The 20,317-nt window shown below is 38.3% G+C and overlaps 1 protein-coding gene across 2 annotated transcripts; it reads right to left on the reverse strand.

Annotated features, from left to right (window-relative positions):
• Nucleotides 1-5,709: 5,709 nt before the first annotated feature.
• LOC139727038 (development-specific protein LVN1.2-like) lies at nucleotides 5,710-19,647 on the reverse strand. 2 transcript variants are annotated; one of them, XM_071638019.1, is made up of 7 exons: nucleotides 19,551-19,647; nucleotides 15,832-15,946; nucleotides 14,564-14,727; nucleotides 13,052-13,136; nucleotides 12,328-12,525; nucleotides 9,305-9,396; nucleotides 5,710-5,858 (listed from the first exon to the last, which is right to left on the reverse strand). In XM_071638019.1, the coding sequence occupies exons 1-7, from the start codon at nucleotides 19,554-19,556 to the stop codon at nucleotides 5,784-5,786; spliced, it is 735 nt and encodes a 244-aa protein (XP_071494120.1). In that variant the 5' UTR covers nucleotides 19,557-19,647; the 3' UTR covers nucleotides 5,710-5,783. The 2 variants fall into 2 exon arrangements, with proteins under 2 accessions (XP_071494120.1, XP_071494119.1); XM_071638018.1 differs by having other exon boundaries at nucleotides 5,710-5,861.
• Between the last annotated feature and the right edge of the window lie 670 nt (nucleotides 19,648-20,317).

Genomic DNA, 20,317 nt, shown 5'->3' on the forward strand with positions numbered 1-20,317 from the left:
ACATTTTCTTAGGGGAGTAGCCACAAATTCCGAAAAACTCTCGTCCTGATATACCGACCGCCATGCACCACGGGGTGGCAATTTTCCGCGATTTTTTTTTTAAAGCGGATTTAACCGTAATGCCGCTGATGTTGACAGGAGAATACAATGTATAATAATATCATGAGTGAGACTGATCTGCAATGCGTCATTTCTAAATATAGTAAGATACTATGCATCTCCCATATTGATTGAGTTAACGTGGGTTGTGAGCTACAAGACCGTGAAGATGTTTTAATTATGGGGAATTTAAAATTCATCTTTTAAGTTTCTATGTAGGCCTAATTTGGAACGTACAAGGACAGACCTAACGGCATAAGCTGAATACAAACAAGGAAGCGTTGATACACAGCAGCCTAATACGAGGATTTTTATTGATGAAGCATACTACTAACCATATGCTAACAAATTTGCAGTCATATAGGCAATCTCACTTCCTCGTTTTGTGATGGGTAACATTTCCTGGACGTGTATATTTAGAATAAAGGAAGAGGAATTATTTTTTTCACACTGAAGTGGTCATGGAGAATTTACTGCTTAAAGTGAACGAGTAAGTTTTTGAGTAGAAACACTCGCCTTTAATACCAAAATATCAAGGTGTGATTCCTCATAACGTTCTAACTTGCTTAAAAGAACTATGACTTGTGTGGATTCATGATACGCTCAACATCACTCATGTGGTGCAATGAATATCTTAATTATGTGATACATGTTATTGTTCTATTTTCCGCATATATTATCTTGGATACGCCGTAACATCATCCAGTGGCGGATCCAGAGGGGGGGGGGGGGGGGGGGGGGGGGCGCAACCGGCGCACGCCCCCCCCCCCCCTTATTTTTCGTTGAAAACAAAAGAAATAAAAAGGAAAAAATGAAATGAAACCCGGAAGTGGCGCCAGAAATATTAGTCACGCCCCCCCCCCCTTTACAGAATTCCTGGATCTGCCCCTGCATCATCTGTCAAACATTGCGAAGGTGCTAGCAATATCAGCACATATTATTATAATTATCATCAATTATTATCATTTTATGCTCATCAAAAGATATTGGAATGCAGCTAACCCAAAATGTGAACATAACTTGCATTGTCAATGAAATAATTATTTTTGTTAAGCATACCAGTAACATGAAAATAAGTTTTGTCGTGCTGTAATATCGCTGCAAGGGCGACATTTTTTAAAGGAAAATGTAAATGTCATTAATGCTATATTTGCGCACAAACAAATGGGAGAGTTGCGAGTTGACGGCATAATCGCATCACGTGAGATAACTTCCTTGTTTACATCAATATCAGTATTCCTACTTTCTTGTCAGATTTCTTTCACACTGGAGCGACGCGCTCTGTAACTCGTCATTTCCTACCAATCCAAATTAGTGCACTGTGTATATATGCGACTGATGGTGCACACAATTACACAAAGGTGCACACACACACACACACACACACACACACACCACGCACACTCCTTTTTAATGGTATTAAGTCACTGCCGTTCAAACAAGACAAAGGCAATATTATAAATTGTTACTATTGCAACAAAGTAACACACAAAGCTACACTCGCACACACCTTTTTATCATTCACTCATAGAAACAGCCCTTCACATGACAGTGCCGATCGATTCACTTTTTGGGCACACATTAATGTTGTCAAACATGTATTCTCCCTCCCCTTCGCCCCCCCCCCCCCAACATAAAAGAATGTGCCATGCATGCAGGGAGTTAAATATATTCCCTCTCATTTTGTGGCATTCATGACATCGGGGTAACATGTAACAACATGCACGTCGTCAAGTCAAAAAAAAAATCTGGTTCTGATGAGTCTATCACTATTTAATGACGATCGTGGTCATATCAAACTTTGTGTCAGAGGTCAACCAAGTTCTTAACTAGAAATATCACTTAAGGTGATTAATACCCCCGCCCCGTGACGACAGTCTTACCCAAGGAATGATCTTTCCTTGATCTTCTGCCATTTAAATGCCGTTACCATGGCAACGCAGCTTCCGACACGTCCGAAAAATATGTCTTGCACATCTTCCCACCAAGACTATTGTGTGTGCCACATTTCATAAGCTCTTGTCAAAAACTGAGGAAGTAGTTCAATCCACAAGATCTTTCCTTGATCTTCCGCCATTGATATGCCGTTACCATGGCAACGCAGCTTCCGACACGTCCAAAAAATATGTCTTGCACATCTTCCCACCAAGACCAATGTGTGTGCCACATTTCATGAGCTTCAGTCGAATACAGAGGAAGTAGTTCAATCCGCAAGATCTTTCCTTGATCTTCTGCCATTTATATGCCGTTACCATGGCAACGCAGCTTCCGACACGTCCGAAAAATATGTCTTCCACATCTTCCCACCAAGATCAAGGTGTGTGCCACATTTCATAAGCTTTGGTCAAAAAACTGAGGAAGTAGTTAAATCCGCAAGATCTTTCCTTGATCTTCTGCCATTAATATGCCGTTACCATGGCAACGTACTTTCGGGTACTGTCAAAAAATGCGTCTTGCACATCTACAACCAAAGGCACACATCTGTACCAAGTTTCATGGAAATTGGGCAAAAACTGAGGAAGTAGTTTGCAAAACAAAATTTTCCATCATTTTGGCTCATAATATGTGAGCTGTTACCATGGCAACATACTTTTTGTCACTATCAAGAAATGTGTCATGCTGACCTATATCCTAAGACAAACATTCAATATGAATTCCATGAGAATTGGAAGAACACTGATGAAGCAGTTTTGCCATGAAGCATTTTGCCCTATATTTTACCAATAACATGCCATTGCCATGGCAACGCACTTTTTGTCACTGCAGAAATATGTGTCTTGCACATTAACATATTCAGATGAACATCTGTACCTAATTTCATAAAAATTGATCAAAAACTGTGGGAGGAGTTGTACCCATTTTTGCCCATAATATGCCGTTACCATGGCAATGTACTTTTGGGTACTGTCACAAAATACGTCTTGCACATCTACAACCCAAGGCACACATCTGTGCCAAGTTTTATGGGAATCGGTTGAAAACTGAGGAAGTAGTTCGCGACGCAAGATTTGCAACGGACCGACCGCCCGACCGACCGACCGCCCGACCGACCGACCGCCCGACCGCCCGACCGACCGCCCGACCGACCGACCGTCCGCTGATTCCTATATACCCCCTTCAAACTTCGTTTGGCGGGGGTATAAAAATTCGTGATGGCAATGTCATCCCTGACTTCAGAAAGGCATACACAGTCGACAACGATAACATTCCTAGAAAATTGTACACAATTTATTGAATGAGATACAGATGAATGATCAAAACTATAAAATGCGATTACAATACTATTTTGATAACAATATTTATCTGAAAGACTTACGACCTGCAGTAGGTGTAGAAAACTTGCATATTACAGAGTACTTTTTTATGGATTCATTATAAACTTCAGCCACGAAAAAATGAATACATACATGAATAGAATGTAAAGAGAAAGAAAACATGTAAGTGAAATGTAGTGTAAACATTAACTTATTTAAAAAATGTTAGGTGTTTGAGTGCAAATTCAGCTTTATAAATATCGAAATTTGCCAACAGTGTTCAAAGCATGTGGCAATGAGCAACAGTCTACCGAAAAAAGAAAGAAAAAAGAACCAAAAAAACAGAAACTATAAATTTCTCTTCCATGTTCTGCATGTGACAAGAGATTATCATATATTGGTACACAGAATCCATTTCTGTGCAAAATACATGATAGACAAGAAAAGATACATAGTACGACTGGTGTCAAAAATATAACTCAGTACTAGAAATTAATTTGCAGGTCCTTATACATCTATGTGTACATTATTATTCTCTATTGCTCACCTCCCCTTTTTCCATTCTCTTCCTTTGTAGCACGTCTAGCTAAACAGCAGAGTACAGAAATGTTTTATACATTTGTGACAAGCAGTCAAAAGCAAACAATAACACTATAGCAATCACAACAACAGTACGATTTTTGCTCCTTCGCCATAACTAATTTGCTTTCCTTGTTTTGTTTCTGTTTTTGTCTTTGTTTTTGTTTTTGTTTTTGTTTTGCTTTTTTTTTTAATGGGTAGGGGAAGGGAAAGAAAAGGTGATTTCATCTCTGGTATACAGGAGCAACACATCAGCCTCTTGTCTACCCAAATACACAAAGAATGAGACTCATCTCAACTCGATATCTTTTTTTTTTTTCACTAGGTGCAGTCACACTGGCAAGAGATCGAGAAGTTTGGAGGGCGTGGGGGGAAAAATCCCTAGTTGGAGTGGAAAGTTTCGCACGAAGTTTGTGGTCACACTGGCAAAACTTTGAGGTCTTAAAGATCGCAATCTTAAACTACTCGATCTTATGTCAGTCTCCTACGTATTAAAATAAAAGATATATTTTAATAGACACTTTATGTGCCCTTGCACCGAACACACATAAACCATAACTTGCCAAGATTGGTGTTCGGTTGATATCACCCTGAAAAACAATTTAAGAAAGCAAGCAAACAAATGAACAAACAAAGATCCCTGTTACACATACAAGAGAGTCAGCCTGAGCCCATCCCCTGGGTAAAAATCAAATGAAACAAAATACATACACAAATAGGCCTAACTTCAAGTATGTTAGATGGAGACACTCATATGAGTACCAATGACACAATTTGATCCAACCTCTCTTGTAACACAATAAAGATTTACTTGGCTAGATTATGCCTTTCGATGCCACCATTCAATGACATGACATCTGTGCCAATACGTTAAAGGAGGCCTCTGGAGGATTTTCTGATTTTTACATTTGAACAACTGTAAAAATAGTTATACTGAAGACAGAGTTTTAGAATCTACAATAATTGGGATAAAGAATAAGAACATTTTGAAAATTTAGAACAAATTGCAAAGAACAAGGATGATGACATGGCAGAGTCACCATAAGAATGCATGAGTTGGGGATCAAGGAAGCAGAACAAAAGAAGAAGGCATTCATAGATTATACATAGGTGAACTCACAAGCAAGCGGTATTGTACTGGAAAAACTGCTACATATCTGAAATATGTGAACCTCCTATGTCATCATCCTTGTTCAGTTCAGTGTAATTTGTCTAAGGTTTTTCAAAGTATTGTTTCTCTGCTCAAGAACCATAAAAAATTCCACAAATCTATGCATGGAGTTGTCGATTTATGTATTACACAGGGCTCGACACTAACTTTTTTGTTTGGTGGCCCGATGGGGCCACCAAAATCCTCAATTTCAAAATTTTGGTGGCCCGAGAGAAAAATTTGGTGGCCCCGAAAAACAAACAAACATTAAAAGTCCTGGTTTATTTTTAATGAGTCGAATATCTAAGTTTTATCCAGTCATAGTAAGAATTGGAAGTTGGACATACATCTACTCATAAATAAACCTCAACAAACTCGCAACACTCACTCTCAGGCACTCATTCAGTCCTTTTCATCCATCCTTTAAACAAATATAACTGCTAAAAAGTTACGAATTAATTGACGTACTTTTCAAAAAAATTTGGTGGCCCAAGGCGGGCCACCAAATTTGCCCTTTTTGGAAATTTGGTGGCCCGACTTTCAATTTTGGTGGCCCCGGGCCACCGTTAGTGTCGAGCCCTGTATTACATGACGTGAAATTACGAAAATCATTTGGAATGCCCCTTTATTAACTACACCATGCCACCTCCAGCTCCAATTCCAGCTCCATCTCTACCTTAATGCAGCCTCTTCCCCTCGTCTCAGAAGAGGGAGGGGATGATAAAGTCGCCAAGGTCCAGCAACTCTTGACCACTCTTGGAAGACATGTGACCGTCCTGCTTGAAGATACAAGATACAAGTACATGTATGAAATCATCTTTAGCTATAGATTTACTAATCTTTGCTCAATCAATTAAAGACTGTTATAGTCTGGGGGATTTGTGGGTGGTTCATTTCATTCATTGCCCAACTGATTACTGTAAAAGTGGAAATTTTCGCAGTGTTGAAATTTTCGCGCATTTCACGCAACCAGAAACTAGCGCGAAAATAAAAACACGCAAATAATTTTTCCTGCCATATGTTCCTGTGCACGATGTCTTGATTCCACGGAATTAAAAACACGCGAAACTCTTCAGACCCGGCCAAGCGCGAAAAATTAGTCGCACGCAAATATCCACTTTTACAGTACTCAGTGTTCTGGTAGTAGCCATGATAAAAATCACAGGCAGTACATGTATTTTAGTAGTAGCCATGATAAAAATCACAGACAGTAAATTAGTAGTGTCATGATAAAAATCACAGGCAGTGTTTTAGTAGCAGCCATGATAAAAATCACGGGTATACATATAATACTCCAGTCGAATTTGACCCAATAACCTCCTGATTACTAGACAGACATCGGTGCCCACTAGACTTCCAAACTTTGGCCTGATTGCCAGTGCTTACAAATGGATGGTATGATCAAGGGCAATGGAGGGAAGGACAGATGGACAACCCGAAGACACAATGCTTCCTGCAATACTTAAAAAATAGAAAAGAAATTGGCATTCAAATATCCCATCAAATACATATTTTTTTTCGAGAGTTGTCATCAGCAAAACCTCAATATTGACAACATTGATAACAGTTACAAGATAATGATCATTATTTGAAAGATCAATGTCTAAAAGGTTCATCATAGAGAACATTTCCGATCACTTCACATGGCCTGCACAGACATAGAACACTTTTTAGAATTCAAGGAAGTAATGGCTTTCATATCACTCATATTTCACAAGAGCACATGACATGCTATCTTATTACACAGCAACAAAACTATCAGGGCTATAAATTGCCCATTAAAGCTAGAATCTATTTTTGGGTGAGTTTCCTGGGGGGGGGGGGGGGGGTGTTTCATAAAGCTGTTTGTAAAGTTACGAACTTATGAGCGACTGGCGATCAGTTCTAATATGCTATACTTATCAGAATTTCAATAATTCAGCACAAGAACTGATCACCAGTCACTCGCAAGTTGTTCATAACTTTACAAACAGCTTTATGAGACAGGGCCCTGGTTGGGTACTGAAATTGGAGGTTGTTGTGTTGTGCTTAAATGCAAGGCTTGAAGTCATGTCATTGTAGGATAATTATTCTATCAAATTCATACACAGTGCATCAATGTAAAATCAATGCACATGGAAAGTTATACATTTTTTTTTTTGTCTATCAAGGTCAATCAAACTTCTTTTTTTTTACCAGGATGCAGAAAAGAACACATTTATCACGATTTCTTTTCAAAATTATCCTACGAAAAAAAAAAAGGTATTACATATATATATATATATATATATATATATATATATATATATATATTATACATATGTATAATGGATGAGATTTTAATTCCGTAAAAAAAAAAGAAATACAAAGAGCTCAATACATAGTCTTTTCACCCACTGAGGACAGACTGATTTTGCTACACCACCCATTTCCCATACACACCTGCCCGAGTATACTCGGGACTTGTCCTCAATGGGTTAACCATTATGTTTTTTTGGAAGTAATAATTAGATCTCTTGTGAACTGATTACCAATGCAATTTCATGTATGCCCAAATACACTTTGTGCCAAACTCTCAGTCAACATTCTACAGCAATGTGTTTTAAGAGGAAGTACGTACAAAGAGCACCATATGAAGTTTAGAAAACATCTAACAGTGAATGCAGCAATGAAATTGTGAAACACAAAAGGTGAAAGTTTAAAGTGTTCTAAGATATACAAGTTGTGATTAATTCTGCTTGACACACTCTCTCATGTGACAAAATTACAATGACATATGACAGGAAGTACACTGTATACAAAGAATTTCCCACAATTCAATATCTCAAAGGAGTCCTTTAGTTATGAGTCCTTCTCAAGGTATGGAGAGTGACTGTAGCTAAACTTAAAAGCAGTAGTGAGTCAAGAAAGGTTTCGTTTTGTTTTGTTTTGTTTTTGTTATTAAATTGAAAACACAGTTAGATGAAATCATGTTAGGTTAAACAAATTTTACGCATATACACACACAGATATCCATGCCCTTTGGAGGAGCTACATGTAGGTTGAGTGCTCTTTTGGATCTCCCCGGAAAAAAAAAAAAAAACATTTACCTAAATTCTTTTTGCATTTGAAGAGTTTGTTCGCAAAAACCGATAAGTCCATTTTTGAAGATTTTGAAGTACGGTCTCTGTCATAAAGTACAAAATAATACCTTTTGAATGATACGTACATTGGTCACTACACATAAAGGTACATGTTTGAAGTTATGGTCAAAAGAAGCAAACATTTCCTTATTATTCTCTTTATTTTTCTTGACCTTTAATCGCAAATATCTCCATTTGGCAAATATGGACTTATCGGTTTTTGCGAACAAACTCTTCAATTCCTTCATGTTCTTCTACTGCACTTTTGTGACATGGCAAGTTGATGTGAAGTTCCCATTCAGAAGTTTAACACAGATTTAACCACATTTTTAAAAAAAGTTATTAGATAGACCATGACAGTGTTATTCAAGCAAACTTTCACTGCTGTGTTACTGTAAAAGTGGAAATTTTCGCGGTGTTCAAATTTTCGCGCATTTCGCGCAACCAGAAACTAGCGCGAAAATAAAAGCACGCGAATATTTTTGCTTGCCATATGTGCCTGTGCGTGATGTCTTGATTCCGCGGAATTAAAAACACGCGAAACTCTTCCGACCCGGCCAAGCGCGAAAAATTAGTCACGCGAAAATATCCACTTTTACAGTATACTAATCTCCCTGCATCTACTGAATCCCTACATGTTCAAGAAAACATCCCAATTTACATCAAATTCATTGTGATGACAAGTTTGTAAACTGAGAGCAATGAGCTGTCAAAATCTGCCAGAAGGATGTACATGTAAGTATAAAAGGGATGGTATGGCTTTTGTTGAGATGAGGATTCATATTTTAACATTTTGAGAGAAAATCATAGACCACTTATGAAATATCAAAGAGAATACAATTTTACGAGGAATTAGAAAATTATATGAAGAAAATTGGTTTTGGGGCCCTAAGAGGCCCTAATAAAAAGTGGGACCAACATTTTATCATGACCACTTTATTTTACTTTGTTTTGAGATATCTCAGACATTTCCAAACCAATTTCCATCAAATACACTTTTAATTCCTTTTTATATGCTCTTAAAATTTCATAAAAGTGGTTTCCAATTATCGGGGCAAAAAGTTAAAACCTGGATACCCATCTCAACAAAACCTCTACCATCCCTTCTTAATGAAACTTACCTCATTGCAGAACGAGGGGAGATTAAACCACTTGCCAGGGTCTGGAATGCCAACAGTCACGTTTGAAAACCCTGAAATTTCCATCATGCCAGCTGAAAATCAAGAAGAATACATTATGAACACTCTCTTCTTGCAGCAATTAATGAACACTCTCTTCTTGTGGCATTATGATTTTCATACCAGGTAATATTAAGGTGTTGAACATATGAGCATTACCATGTGTTGCACTGATAATTAGATATTCTTTGGAGTAGATGATGATTTCAGGCAAGGAACTTTTTCCAAACACTTTTAATATTAACTTGAAATGTGAATGTGGTAGATGCTATAAAGATTATTCAAGCAATTTCATGGAACAGGGGAAGGGGGTATGGGGAAGGAAGAGGCATGAGAAAGGTGGGTTGTTTGGAAAGGAAGGGATATTGGAAAAGTGGGTAGCCCATGGGGTAGGGAGGGGTATCTATCAGTGGTGGATCCAGAGGCCTGAGGAGGGGGGGGGGGGGGGGGGGCACACCATGCACACGCCCCCTCTTTATTTGTTGTTTAAACTAGAAATGTCGCTATGGCGACTGATGCCTCCGCCATAATGCATGATTCTCCCAATAGGTGTATAGTACAATGTCTTCACAATGTGTGATGACAGTTTCACATAACTGGCAAAATACTGAAATGACAGGTTTGTCAGAAATATCTTGAATATGTTCACTTTCCTTGAACTGGGTTTGCTATAATTGTCTTAGAGTGCAGGTACACATATTTAGGGAATTGAGAATTTTTACTTGACTTCTGATGGACCCTTTTATAAGTTTAATGCATTGAGTAATTTCCAAGGTATGAAGAAAGAGTGTAATTACAGTACAAAATAGATTTTTTTTTTTTTTTTTTTTTTTTTTGGGGGGGGGGGGGCATTGAAACCTGGTCTTTGACCCTTAACCTTTGACCTTTTACCTTCTGGCTGGAAATTTCCTGGAGAATCTCCATTAGGTAATGTATGTATATGTTAAGTTTTTAAACTAATAATGCAAGCATTGCATATACTAGTATATGAGGGAAATAGTAAAATTTTGAGGATTTGACCTTGACCTTTGACCCCCTCACTATTGACCCATGACCCCTAACTTCCCTAGACAATCCCTGCCAGTCAGTACATGCATATGTACCAAGTTCCATGAAGATACATTGAACCATTTGCGAGAAAAGTGATATTGCAACATTTTCACCTAACCTCTGACCTTTTGACCTTTGACCTTATGACATGAAACTCTCTCTGGAGAATCTTAACGCAGTAGTACATGTCTACACTAAGTTTCAAGAAAATACCTTAGGGCATTGCATAGATATGGGGGAAATAGCAACATTTTTAGCATTTGACCTTGACCTTTTGACCTTTGACCTCTTGCCAATGTCACTAAAATCTACTCAACTAATTGTCCCATCATACATCATCCTTGGACTAAGTTTGGTGAAAGATGCTACATCCAGTTTTGAGTTATTATGTAAACAGATAAATTTTATGATTTGACCTTGATATTTGACCTTTGACCTCTGTCCGATTTCACTCAAAAACTAATCAAGTATTAAATTGCCCCATCACACGTCATCCTCCGACAAAGTTTGGTGAAATTTTCTTGATCCGGTCTCGAGTTATCGCGTAAACGGATACAATTTCATGATTTGACCTTGACCTTTGACCTTTGGCCGATTTCACCCAAAATCTAATCAAATAATTGCCCCATCATACTTTGTACTTTGACCAAGTTTGGTAAAATTCCAGTCAATATTACTCAAGTTATTGCGTAAACGAAAGCGGACGGACGTACGGACGTACAGACGGACGGACGGACAACCCGAAAACATAATGCCTTCGGCACCACTTCGTGGCGGAGGCATAATTATTGAGGATGTCAAAAAATGAAGTCCGTGTATTTATAAACATAGGTATTTTGTCATACCTGTTTACCCATGCTGACTGAAAGTGTGCGAAGTAATAAACAGATTTCTAGTGGAATAAGTTGAAGAATGGGAGTAACAAATCAGGGGGAAAAAGGAAATTTCAATTTACCCAACTTGAATTTTCAACTTGTATGTCACAATTTCAGTCCCAACCCCATGGAATTACCCATATGGAGAAAAACATGAAATTTCAACCTTTTGACTTGACCTTTGACCCTTGACCTTTGACCTCGGGACTCAAAACTCTCTCTGGAGAATCTTAATTTGGTAGTTCATATATACACTAAGTTTCAAGAAAATAACTTCAGGCATTGCATGGATATGGGGGAAATATTGAAATTTTGAGCATTTGACCTTGACCTTTTGACCTTTGACCTTGAGCATGTGCATCTAAAAGTTGATAGGCACAACTTCACTCACTCATACATATACATGCCAAGTTTCCTTTAGATACCTCAACTGGTTTTTTAGTTATGCTGTCCACAAAATTGATTACGGACGGAAGGACGGACGGACGGACGGACAACCCGAAAACATAATGCCTCCAGCACCACTTCGTGGCGGAGGCGTAACAAAAGAAATAAAAAGGAAAAAAATAAGATGAAACCCAGAAGTAGGACCAGAAACATTGTTTGTGCCCTCTTTTACGGAATTCCTGGGTATGGAGAAGGGGAGGGGTATGACAAAAGGGAGGGAGTATAACAAAGAAAAGGGGGTGGTAAAGGTCAGTACAGGTTGTGGGAAATTGAATGGATTATGTGAAACAAAGGGGTATGAACAAGGGAAAGGGTAAAGCGAAGGAAGGGGTGTTGGAAAGGGGTGGAGTATGGGGAAGGGAAAGGATAAATGGTAAGAAAGGGTGTGGTGAAGGGAGAGAATGTAAGAAAGGAGAGGGACAAAGGGAAGGAAAATGCTTCATGCTGTCACTCATGCAATTACATCTGTTCAGAATTAATCTAAAAATATACATAACATACAGTTTTGTACTCTGAAGAATTTTGGAATCCAAGCTGGTTTCAAGTGAGGGTCGGTGGTCAATACATTGACAAGGAAACCTTAGGCTCACTGACCTACGAGAGGCATGTCACTGCGGCTACCCTGGAATTGACTGCTGACAGGGGTGCATATTCCTGAGTTGTTGGTCTTCCGCACCCCGAGATTCACAATCCCTTGCCGTGGGTCATCGGGTCCAGGAAAGTAATAAAAGGAGCTGACCGTTATCCCATCCACTCCTCCAATGATGCCATCACCAACAGGCACAGCTCCATCTGAAAATTGGTTACTCCAGTAGTTAATATTCACTTCAAGGCTACATCAAAATGCAGGACTTGGGTGAGAAGTTCCTGCAACAATCAACAACTCGTATAGAAAACTAAGTAGACAAAAAAAAAAATACATAAATAAACAGATAAAACATAAAACATTCTAAACCAACAATATATGTACATAACTGAAACATCTACACACCTCACAAACAATTCAAATATTTTTTTTTTAATTCATCCCTCCACACATACAGAAACTACTCAACCTAACTCACTGACTACCTAACTAACTAACTGACTGTAGAACTACAGTGTACATTAATCAATAAAATAAAAACTAATTTACATAAGATATAAAATGAAACAAAATGAAAATGAAGAGTGTGTCAGCATGTGTGCTTCTCCCAAGCATTGGGTTAACTATTCCATGCTTATAGATCTTCTGTCCAGGAAAAGAGCTCCAAATTCTTCACAAGCACACACATTAGACACACACATCTCACACGCTCCTGGGGCAGTGTATACTCACCTGGAATGCATCTGGTAGGCACAGGTTTGAAGGCGGGCTGCTTGACACACACCTTGTACGAATCAAAGATGGCCCACTGAGTGTCCTGGTGAGAATTGGTAGAGATTGAAATGAGATGGAGAGGAAACAAAAGTAAACATGAGAATCAAAGCAGGGCCGGCAGAGCATTTTCAAAAGTGGGGGCGCACTTCCGGGTTTGATGAGCTAACAAGCCAAAAAAAAAAAGAAAAAAAAAGGGGGCCCTCAGCTCATATCTCCCCTTCCACTTCCAGATTTCTTCTGCCAAAGTGATGACACCGTATTATGTATTCCTTTGTATGGTGCACAAAAAGTTCTGCTAACCATGCAAAGTATCAAATGTCTTTCCATAATTTACCATTATCTATTAATTTTTAGTGATCATGAATTCTGTAATCTCATTGGTCAATCACACTCAGACCAACCACTGAATATATTTTCCGTATTCCGTGATATGACATCATGATATTACACAGCTAGCTGTGCGTGTACGTATGCGCGCATAATCAGCTCGCGAGACATAAGGTCAACATGGCTAGGCTGACAGCTGGCGATTTCAACATCATTCACGAGAGGAAATCAGCCAGAAGAAGGTTAGCACTTACACTTAAAGCTAAAATCCTTACCCCCTGCTTTTTTTACAAAATATGGGAAATATCTATGGTCTGGTGCCATATTCGATTCGGCTTTCGGCCTCATGGAATATGGCACCAGGCCTTAGATATTTGCCCATATTTCATGAACAAGCAGGGGGTAACTAATATTACCTCTGCCAAGGAGGATATATGTTTGTCAGCAATAGTAAGACAATCTGGTGGATAAAGGATAACACTTATTAACACTGCTTGAAATCTAAATAAAAGGCAAAAATATGGTCAAAACTGTATTAACAAGCCTTGAAAAGTACATTGTAGAAACTCACTCCCCTGCAGATACGGCAAAATTAAACCTTTCCAGCAATATCTCACTTGTATCACAACAATGAATATTCAAGAAGTTATGGTTAAAGTTATCCTGTATTTTCTTATCATTTCTTTGTTTTTGGCTGCTATAATAAAAAATATCTCAACTTAACAAGAATGGAATTAGCTCGTCCTGCGATAAAACTCTACAATTAGTGACTTTGGGGTTAAAAAATGATCCAATTTTTGCTGCACGAGTAGACTGTATATATGCCAAGATTACATTCACACTCCTAAATGCTAAGTGAGACATACAGCATAAAAATTATGCATAATGGGGGAAAAAAGAGAAACACTATCTGTAATACGAGATTCAACTACAACTAGAAAAGCATGTACGGTAAACAGTTAATATTCATCTCCACTTATACTTCACCACAGTTGGTTTCCAGTGTCTCATTAAAAGCAATTTATTGTTATTGCCACTACATTGTATGTTTGCTTGATTGGTGCGGCATAAAACCTGTTATCAGTGAGCACACTATCCAAATGCCCTTACTGGCACAGATATGGTTAACTGGCGTTCGCTTACTGTGGTATAGTTCTGGATTATTCGAAAAGAGATCTGCGTCCCATTCATGTAGTCGATGTACATGCCAAAGCCGAAAGTCATCGCAGAAAAGTCAAAGGCGCCATAGATGTAGCTAGTCAACCCAGAGCCGCCTTTGAAGTACTCATACTGCCCCATGGAGGTCCCTACAATTTGAAGCACACAATATGAACACATTTTCAAAAGCAGAAATATAGTATAAGTCAAAGTCCTTGAAATTTGCATAATATCACCTTAAATGAATTCAAATTGGACAGGTATTACTATTGTATGGAAACAACTGGAATATACATAAGTATATTGAAGTTTGTCTTTTTGTAAACGTCATAGAGATAATGTGATATAAAAGGATACTTAAGATAGAAATTACTCTGTCAGTAGGTAACAGAGATCTGATGTCAGAGCAAATTCATTGTTGGCATGTAATATTTTTATCCCTCATTTATAAGGCGGCATTATCAAATTACCTTGTTTGCAGAAAACTGTTTTGAGCATTTCTTCTCAAATAATGTAGTTTATAGAACTCTTTTCCATTTTAAAAATCTGTGCAGCTTGGTCCAAGACTGAGTCTCTGATATAGTGTAAACATAAAACTATGATTACAGTGAGGATAAAAATTAATGCTACTTTTTACAAAGAAAACTCTAAAGAAATGCAAAAATCTGTGAGTGACAAGATTTATCACACCCAATCTTCAAATAGACAGAATATATCAGGGGTTGCAATGAACAGTCAGTATGCACACATCCTGCTGGTATTTGAAGTAGACCCATGTCTTGCTAGTACATGGTTAATTCTCAAAAATTCTCTGTACTAAAGTGTTGTTTTCTTATAAATGCATTAGAACATCTTCCTACAATCATAAATTTGACTGTTTCTGTAACTAAATATGAAAGGGCATATTTAAGAGGAATTCAAAGTTTACTATTTGGATGAAAATTGGTTTGAAAAGGCAGAGATATCCAAAAACAAAGAAGCCCTATTAAAAGGTGGGAAAAGTGGTCCTAATTAAAGGTGGGACACACTGTTCATTAGTACTACTTTGATTTATTTTGTGTTTGGATATCTCAGCCTTTCAAAACCAATTTTCATCAAATGAACTTTGAATTTCTCTTAAAATTGCATGCTCTCTAATGTTTCATATTTAGGTGGTTTGTAATCATCATGCATAAAAATCCAAATCTGAATCTCCTACCTCAACCAAAACCACACCATCCCTTCAAAGTGATTCACATACAAGCTCCACTTACCGATTCCTGCCATGTACTGCAGGGGTGCACAGCAAGCTGACTGAGCATTGGCTGACGACACAGCAACTAGGAGAGTGGTGATGGCAAATAGCTTCATCTTCAAGCTGTACCAGATCTATAAAGAAGAAGAAAAATGGGGGAAAAAAAAAAGAAATCAAAAACTCATCCAATTAGCTGTGATCAACATACAGATGATAAGAAATCAATACAAGTTGTACATTATAGTCTTGCATGTAATATGGGTACCCTTCTCCTTGTTAAGCTATTTTATTTTTCAAAAGGGCCACTTTGGTACATTGTACACTTCCATCATCAGGATCCATTTTCACAATGCAGATAAACAGGGAGACGCAAAATTAACACATCTTGTATCATATTGCAATGTTTGCACTGGGCCGGATTTCAACTACTGTAAAAGTGGTTTCGTTCGCGTACAGAAACTTTCGCGGTTTCCATCGGTTCAGACTTTTTCGCATGTGTTTAAATTCGCGGTCGGCAATGATAGCGTTGTACAAGCGACAAGTTCAAAACATTTTCGCGTGATGTTAAATTCGCGGTTCAACCTCAAAGCGCGAAAAGCGCGAAAATAAAACCACCGCGAAAGAAACCACTTTTACAGTAATGGACTTTAGTTCAGCACTACAATATCCATGGAGTTCAGTGTCTAGGCAGATACGATACTTACATTTGAATGTTCCTCTTACATACTAGAAGTTGTTTTAAAGCAGGGAATAATTTTCCTGGTATCGCATGGCAATTTGCTATGCATTTTTACAACACTGCTACACAAACTATCTTTTGTGAAGCAGTTTTCTTCCATAGAAGTGTGCAAGATACCATTTGAAATTTGAACAATTTGTTCATCAGCTGAAATTGCTAATCAAATTTGAGTTGGAAAATTATTCCCTAAAAAGCATATACATTACATCATCACCTACAGTGCAGCTGATGTTTAAACATACACTCTACCTACTCTATTTCTTTTCAAATTGTATATACCCTAAGTTTTGTATATTCATTTCAAATCTAAAACCAGAACAGCCATTCCATGTAACTAGACACCAGGACCTTAAAATTTCAAGTTCAAGCAATTATGAAAAAGTATTTATATTTGGGTAGGTATGTTCAAAGGGTGTAAATCTAATTTTTTTACATCTTTTCACTTTCTAACAGCCGAGTTACACCTCCCAGAACAAAGATCACATTTACTACAAAACTGAGGCCTCTTTGGTACTTTTTTTGATTTCCCTATTTAAGGCATGTTCTTTTATCTATAGATTCATATTTTTTTCACATAAGCCCTAATTTTATACCCATTTTTCCATATCAAGTTGATTTTTTTCATTTATATGTAATGAGCTTGACAATATTTTAGATTGAAGACACCCTCGAAATGTGTCACGCGAGTCACAAAAATATGTGTATATTTTAGATTGCTTAAAAAGTAGTAGACTGTATGAATTGTAGCTGGTAAATAATGAGGATCTCAGAGTCCTCAATCATACCAGAGAGTAAGATTTCCATAAATTGTAAACCCCTTCATTGTGAAAAACACCAGAACAATTGTGTCACACCAGTCACAGTTTACAAATTTGAAAAAATTAAAGAACAGATGATTGAGATTTTTTTTTTAAATCTACCTTGATGCTAATTATGTAAAATGTTTAATTTGCCCAATTAAGGTAAATGGTTTATGTCAATTAGTAAATAAGTAGTTTTATAATAAGTAATATATAGCTACAAATAACTCGAATTGTCAATTTCCGTTTGGTTGGTCAATAAATAAAATGGTAGGAGGTGGGTGGCCACCTCGTCAACAAAATTGAAGTATAATGCATCAGGAATTCTTCATGAAATTTACAACTACTTGCACTGTATGTCAGCTCCACTTCTGTGAAGTTCTTGGAAGATTGCTTCATAAAGAGACAACAATCAGCGAGTTACATTGTATGAATATGACAAGAAATGGCTTCAAATCTTCCTACAGATTTTGCTGTCCTCCAAATTGACTTCCCTGAGAATCATTCATGCTCCAGTTAAGATGAAGTCCAATCTGCCATTTGGAATCAGGTGCAAATAGCTCTCTATACATCAATATTGTGGCCCCAGGAGAAAATTATCATCATCAATGATGAGGCCTACTTAGACCATGACAAAACAGTATGATGTTGTACACTGTAGTTTTTGTGGATGAGCTTCTGTCAATGGTCATGACGGTCAGCAGTGAAGTGAATTGGTCAAAATATGGTTAGATGGTCCTGCAAGCCAATTCAAAATAGATTTGTTATCAGTGTCCTACCTATGTTGATAGAGAAACACAACATTGACCTACAATGTAGTGTGGAACTTCAGTGCTACTAGTCATGGAAAAGATCCGGTTGACAAAGACATTGGGGCAGAGCTTCGGTTATATGTGAAAAATCAAAACTTGCGCTCTATTTCCACTGCTGAGGAATTTTGTCTTGCTGTCTTTTTTTTTTTTTTTTACTTTTCCTACAACTTTCATCACAAACAACGGGAAGTTGAAGATTGTTTAGAGGGTTTTTACCTGCCTGTCATCTTTGGAGTATAGCTGCACCACATGACTTAATCATCACTTCATTATATCACCTACAAAGAGTGAATATCATGTGGCAAAAAGGTTCACTTCTCAGAGAAGCAGTGGTAATCTATCCGATGATGGTGATAGTGATGATATTGGGCCTGCAAGTGCAGGCCCAAAAGTCAATTGGCTGATGGTGGCAGTTGCCTTTGAACAGCAGAAAGCATCCCCAGCATCTATGGAGTAAGCCTCCCAATTGGTCATTGTAAGTTTCTGTCACGGTTTTATGTGCAAAAGTAATGAATTTACAGTAATGTAGCAACTGGTCATTCAGAAGACAAATTGAAAATAGATTTTTCATACAAATTATATCGAGGCAAAGTTTGGCATTCCTCTTTAACTTTGCTTACTATTTATATGTCCATCTTAACAGAAATTTGTACCGGTATCTGAAGTTATACAAATTGGAAAAGCAGAATTCTTTCTCAAAGCTTGACTACCTTCGTGTCTCAGAATAACGTAGCACACAGGGGTTATAACAGAACGCCCCAGGGTTGGCCCCAGGGGGAGGGGCAAAGTGGTTATGTATTCCTAGGTTCAGGTGCAAAAAAAGGGGGCCCTTCCCCCCCCCCCCCCCCCCCCCCCCCCCCCCCCCCCCCCCGATTTATCACCTCTGTAATTGAGACATAACAAAGTAAAATCTAAAGCATGAAATATTGTGTCAGTTTAGTTTAGGTAATTGAAAAATAACAAAGTAATATAATAACTGTAATTGTACATAACAAAGTAAAATCTAAAGCATGAAATATCGTGTCAGTTTAGGTGCACTGCAGCCCACTTCGCGCTCAAACCAAAAGGAGGTAGAGGTACATCCATGCTCAAACTCAGAAGGTAACTCTTTACCTATCCCCGGGGCGCTCCTTGTACACAATAAGTAAATACAGTATTCGGGCTGGTTACCCTTCACCCCACCTATATAGAGCGCTGCCACACACAGAGCGCTGCCACACACACACAACTGTGCGGTTAACCCCACCATACGCCCAACGGTATTACACTGCCGATCGATCCCTATCAGGATTTACTTCGACAGGTAGACAGTCTAATTAGTATGAATTACAGATAATCTATTGGTATATTAACAAAAATACGTTGAATAAGAGCGAACCAGTCTTACCAACATTCGTCTTGAAACAGAGTACCTGAGTACATGGGTCTGACACGGGAGTCGGGTCCGGGCCTGAGTGTAGAACAATTGTGACACCCAGCTACTGGCGGCCCGGCGGCTTGGCGGGGGCGACAAGCGCAAGCAGCTCCCCTCGTATACAGCAAAATTCTTCCAGGGTAGCGGTCAGTATGCGATACGAGTATACAGTCACGAGTTCGTCTAAAGTTGGGAAATGACGTAATGTTTACGGCAGAAGTGACGTAATGTTTACGGCAGATTGAAGCGACTGTCTGATCAATCCACCTGTATAACCATCACAGCCCAGAATAGCAATGAGAACGCCTGCTGTTCAATACTGAGCAGTAATTGGCGCTATGTGAAAGGCCCTTCAGCATAATAATTGGCAAGGATCGTTCACACATTATTTATTTATTTATTTATTTATCTTTTTTTTGTCGCGACAGTCGCTGGCTTTTAATTACAACCCCACCCCGGTACTTTCTTGGCTTTACAGTACCACCACTCCTACAACCGGCCCTACCACTACCACCACTGTTCAAATGGTCCACGGACCACGCCCTATAGCAGCTGTCCGAATCCATAATCTACATGGCGGATTCAGATCTTAACTTTTTCCGAGGTTATGAAATATTAACGAGCACTCAATTCTAAGAGTAATTCAAAGACTGATGATTCCGTTGAATTGTTGTTGAAAAGGTAGAGATATCATTTTTTAAGTAAAACAAAGTGGTTCTAATAAAAGTGGGTCTCACCTC

The sequence above is a fragment of the Diadema antillarum genome, unplaced genomic scaffold (genome assembly GCF_040938485.1).
Source record: "Diadema antillarum isolate AM-2024a unplaced genomic scaffold, OU_Dant_1.0 seq00000112_RagTag, whole genome shotgun sequence".
Taxonomy (NCBI): domain Eukaryota; kingdom Metazoa; phylum Echinodermata; class Echinoidea; order Diadematoida; family Diadematidae; genus Diadema; species Diadema antillarum.

Excerpts from the sequence above, each read along its gene's own strand:
- LOC139727038 (XM_071638018.1), bottom strand. Across the intron at positions 14,728-15,831 it reads GCAGTACATGGCAGGAATCG|GGACCTCCATGGGGCAGTAT; the intron begins GTAAGTGGAGCT and ends TTCAAATTGTAG. Across the intron at positions 9,397-12,327 it reads CAGTGACATGCCTCTCGTAG|CTGGCATGATGGAAATTTCA; the intron begins GTCAGTGAGCCT and ends CTTGATTTTCAG.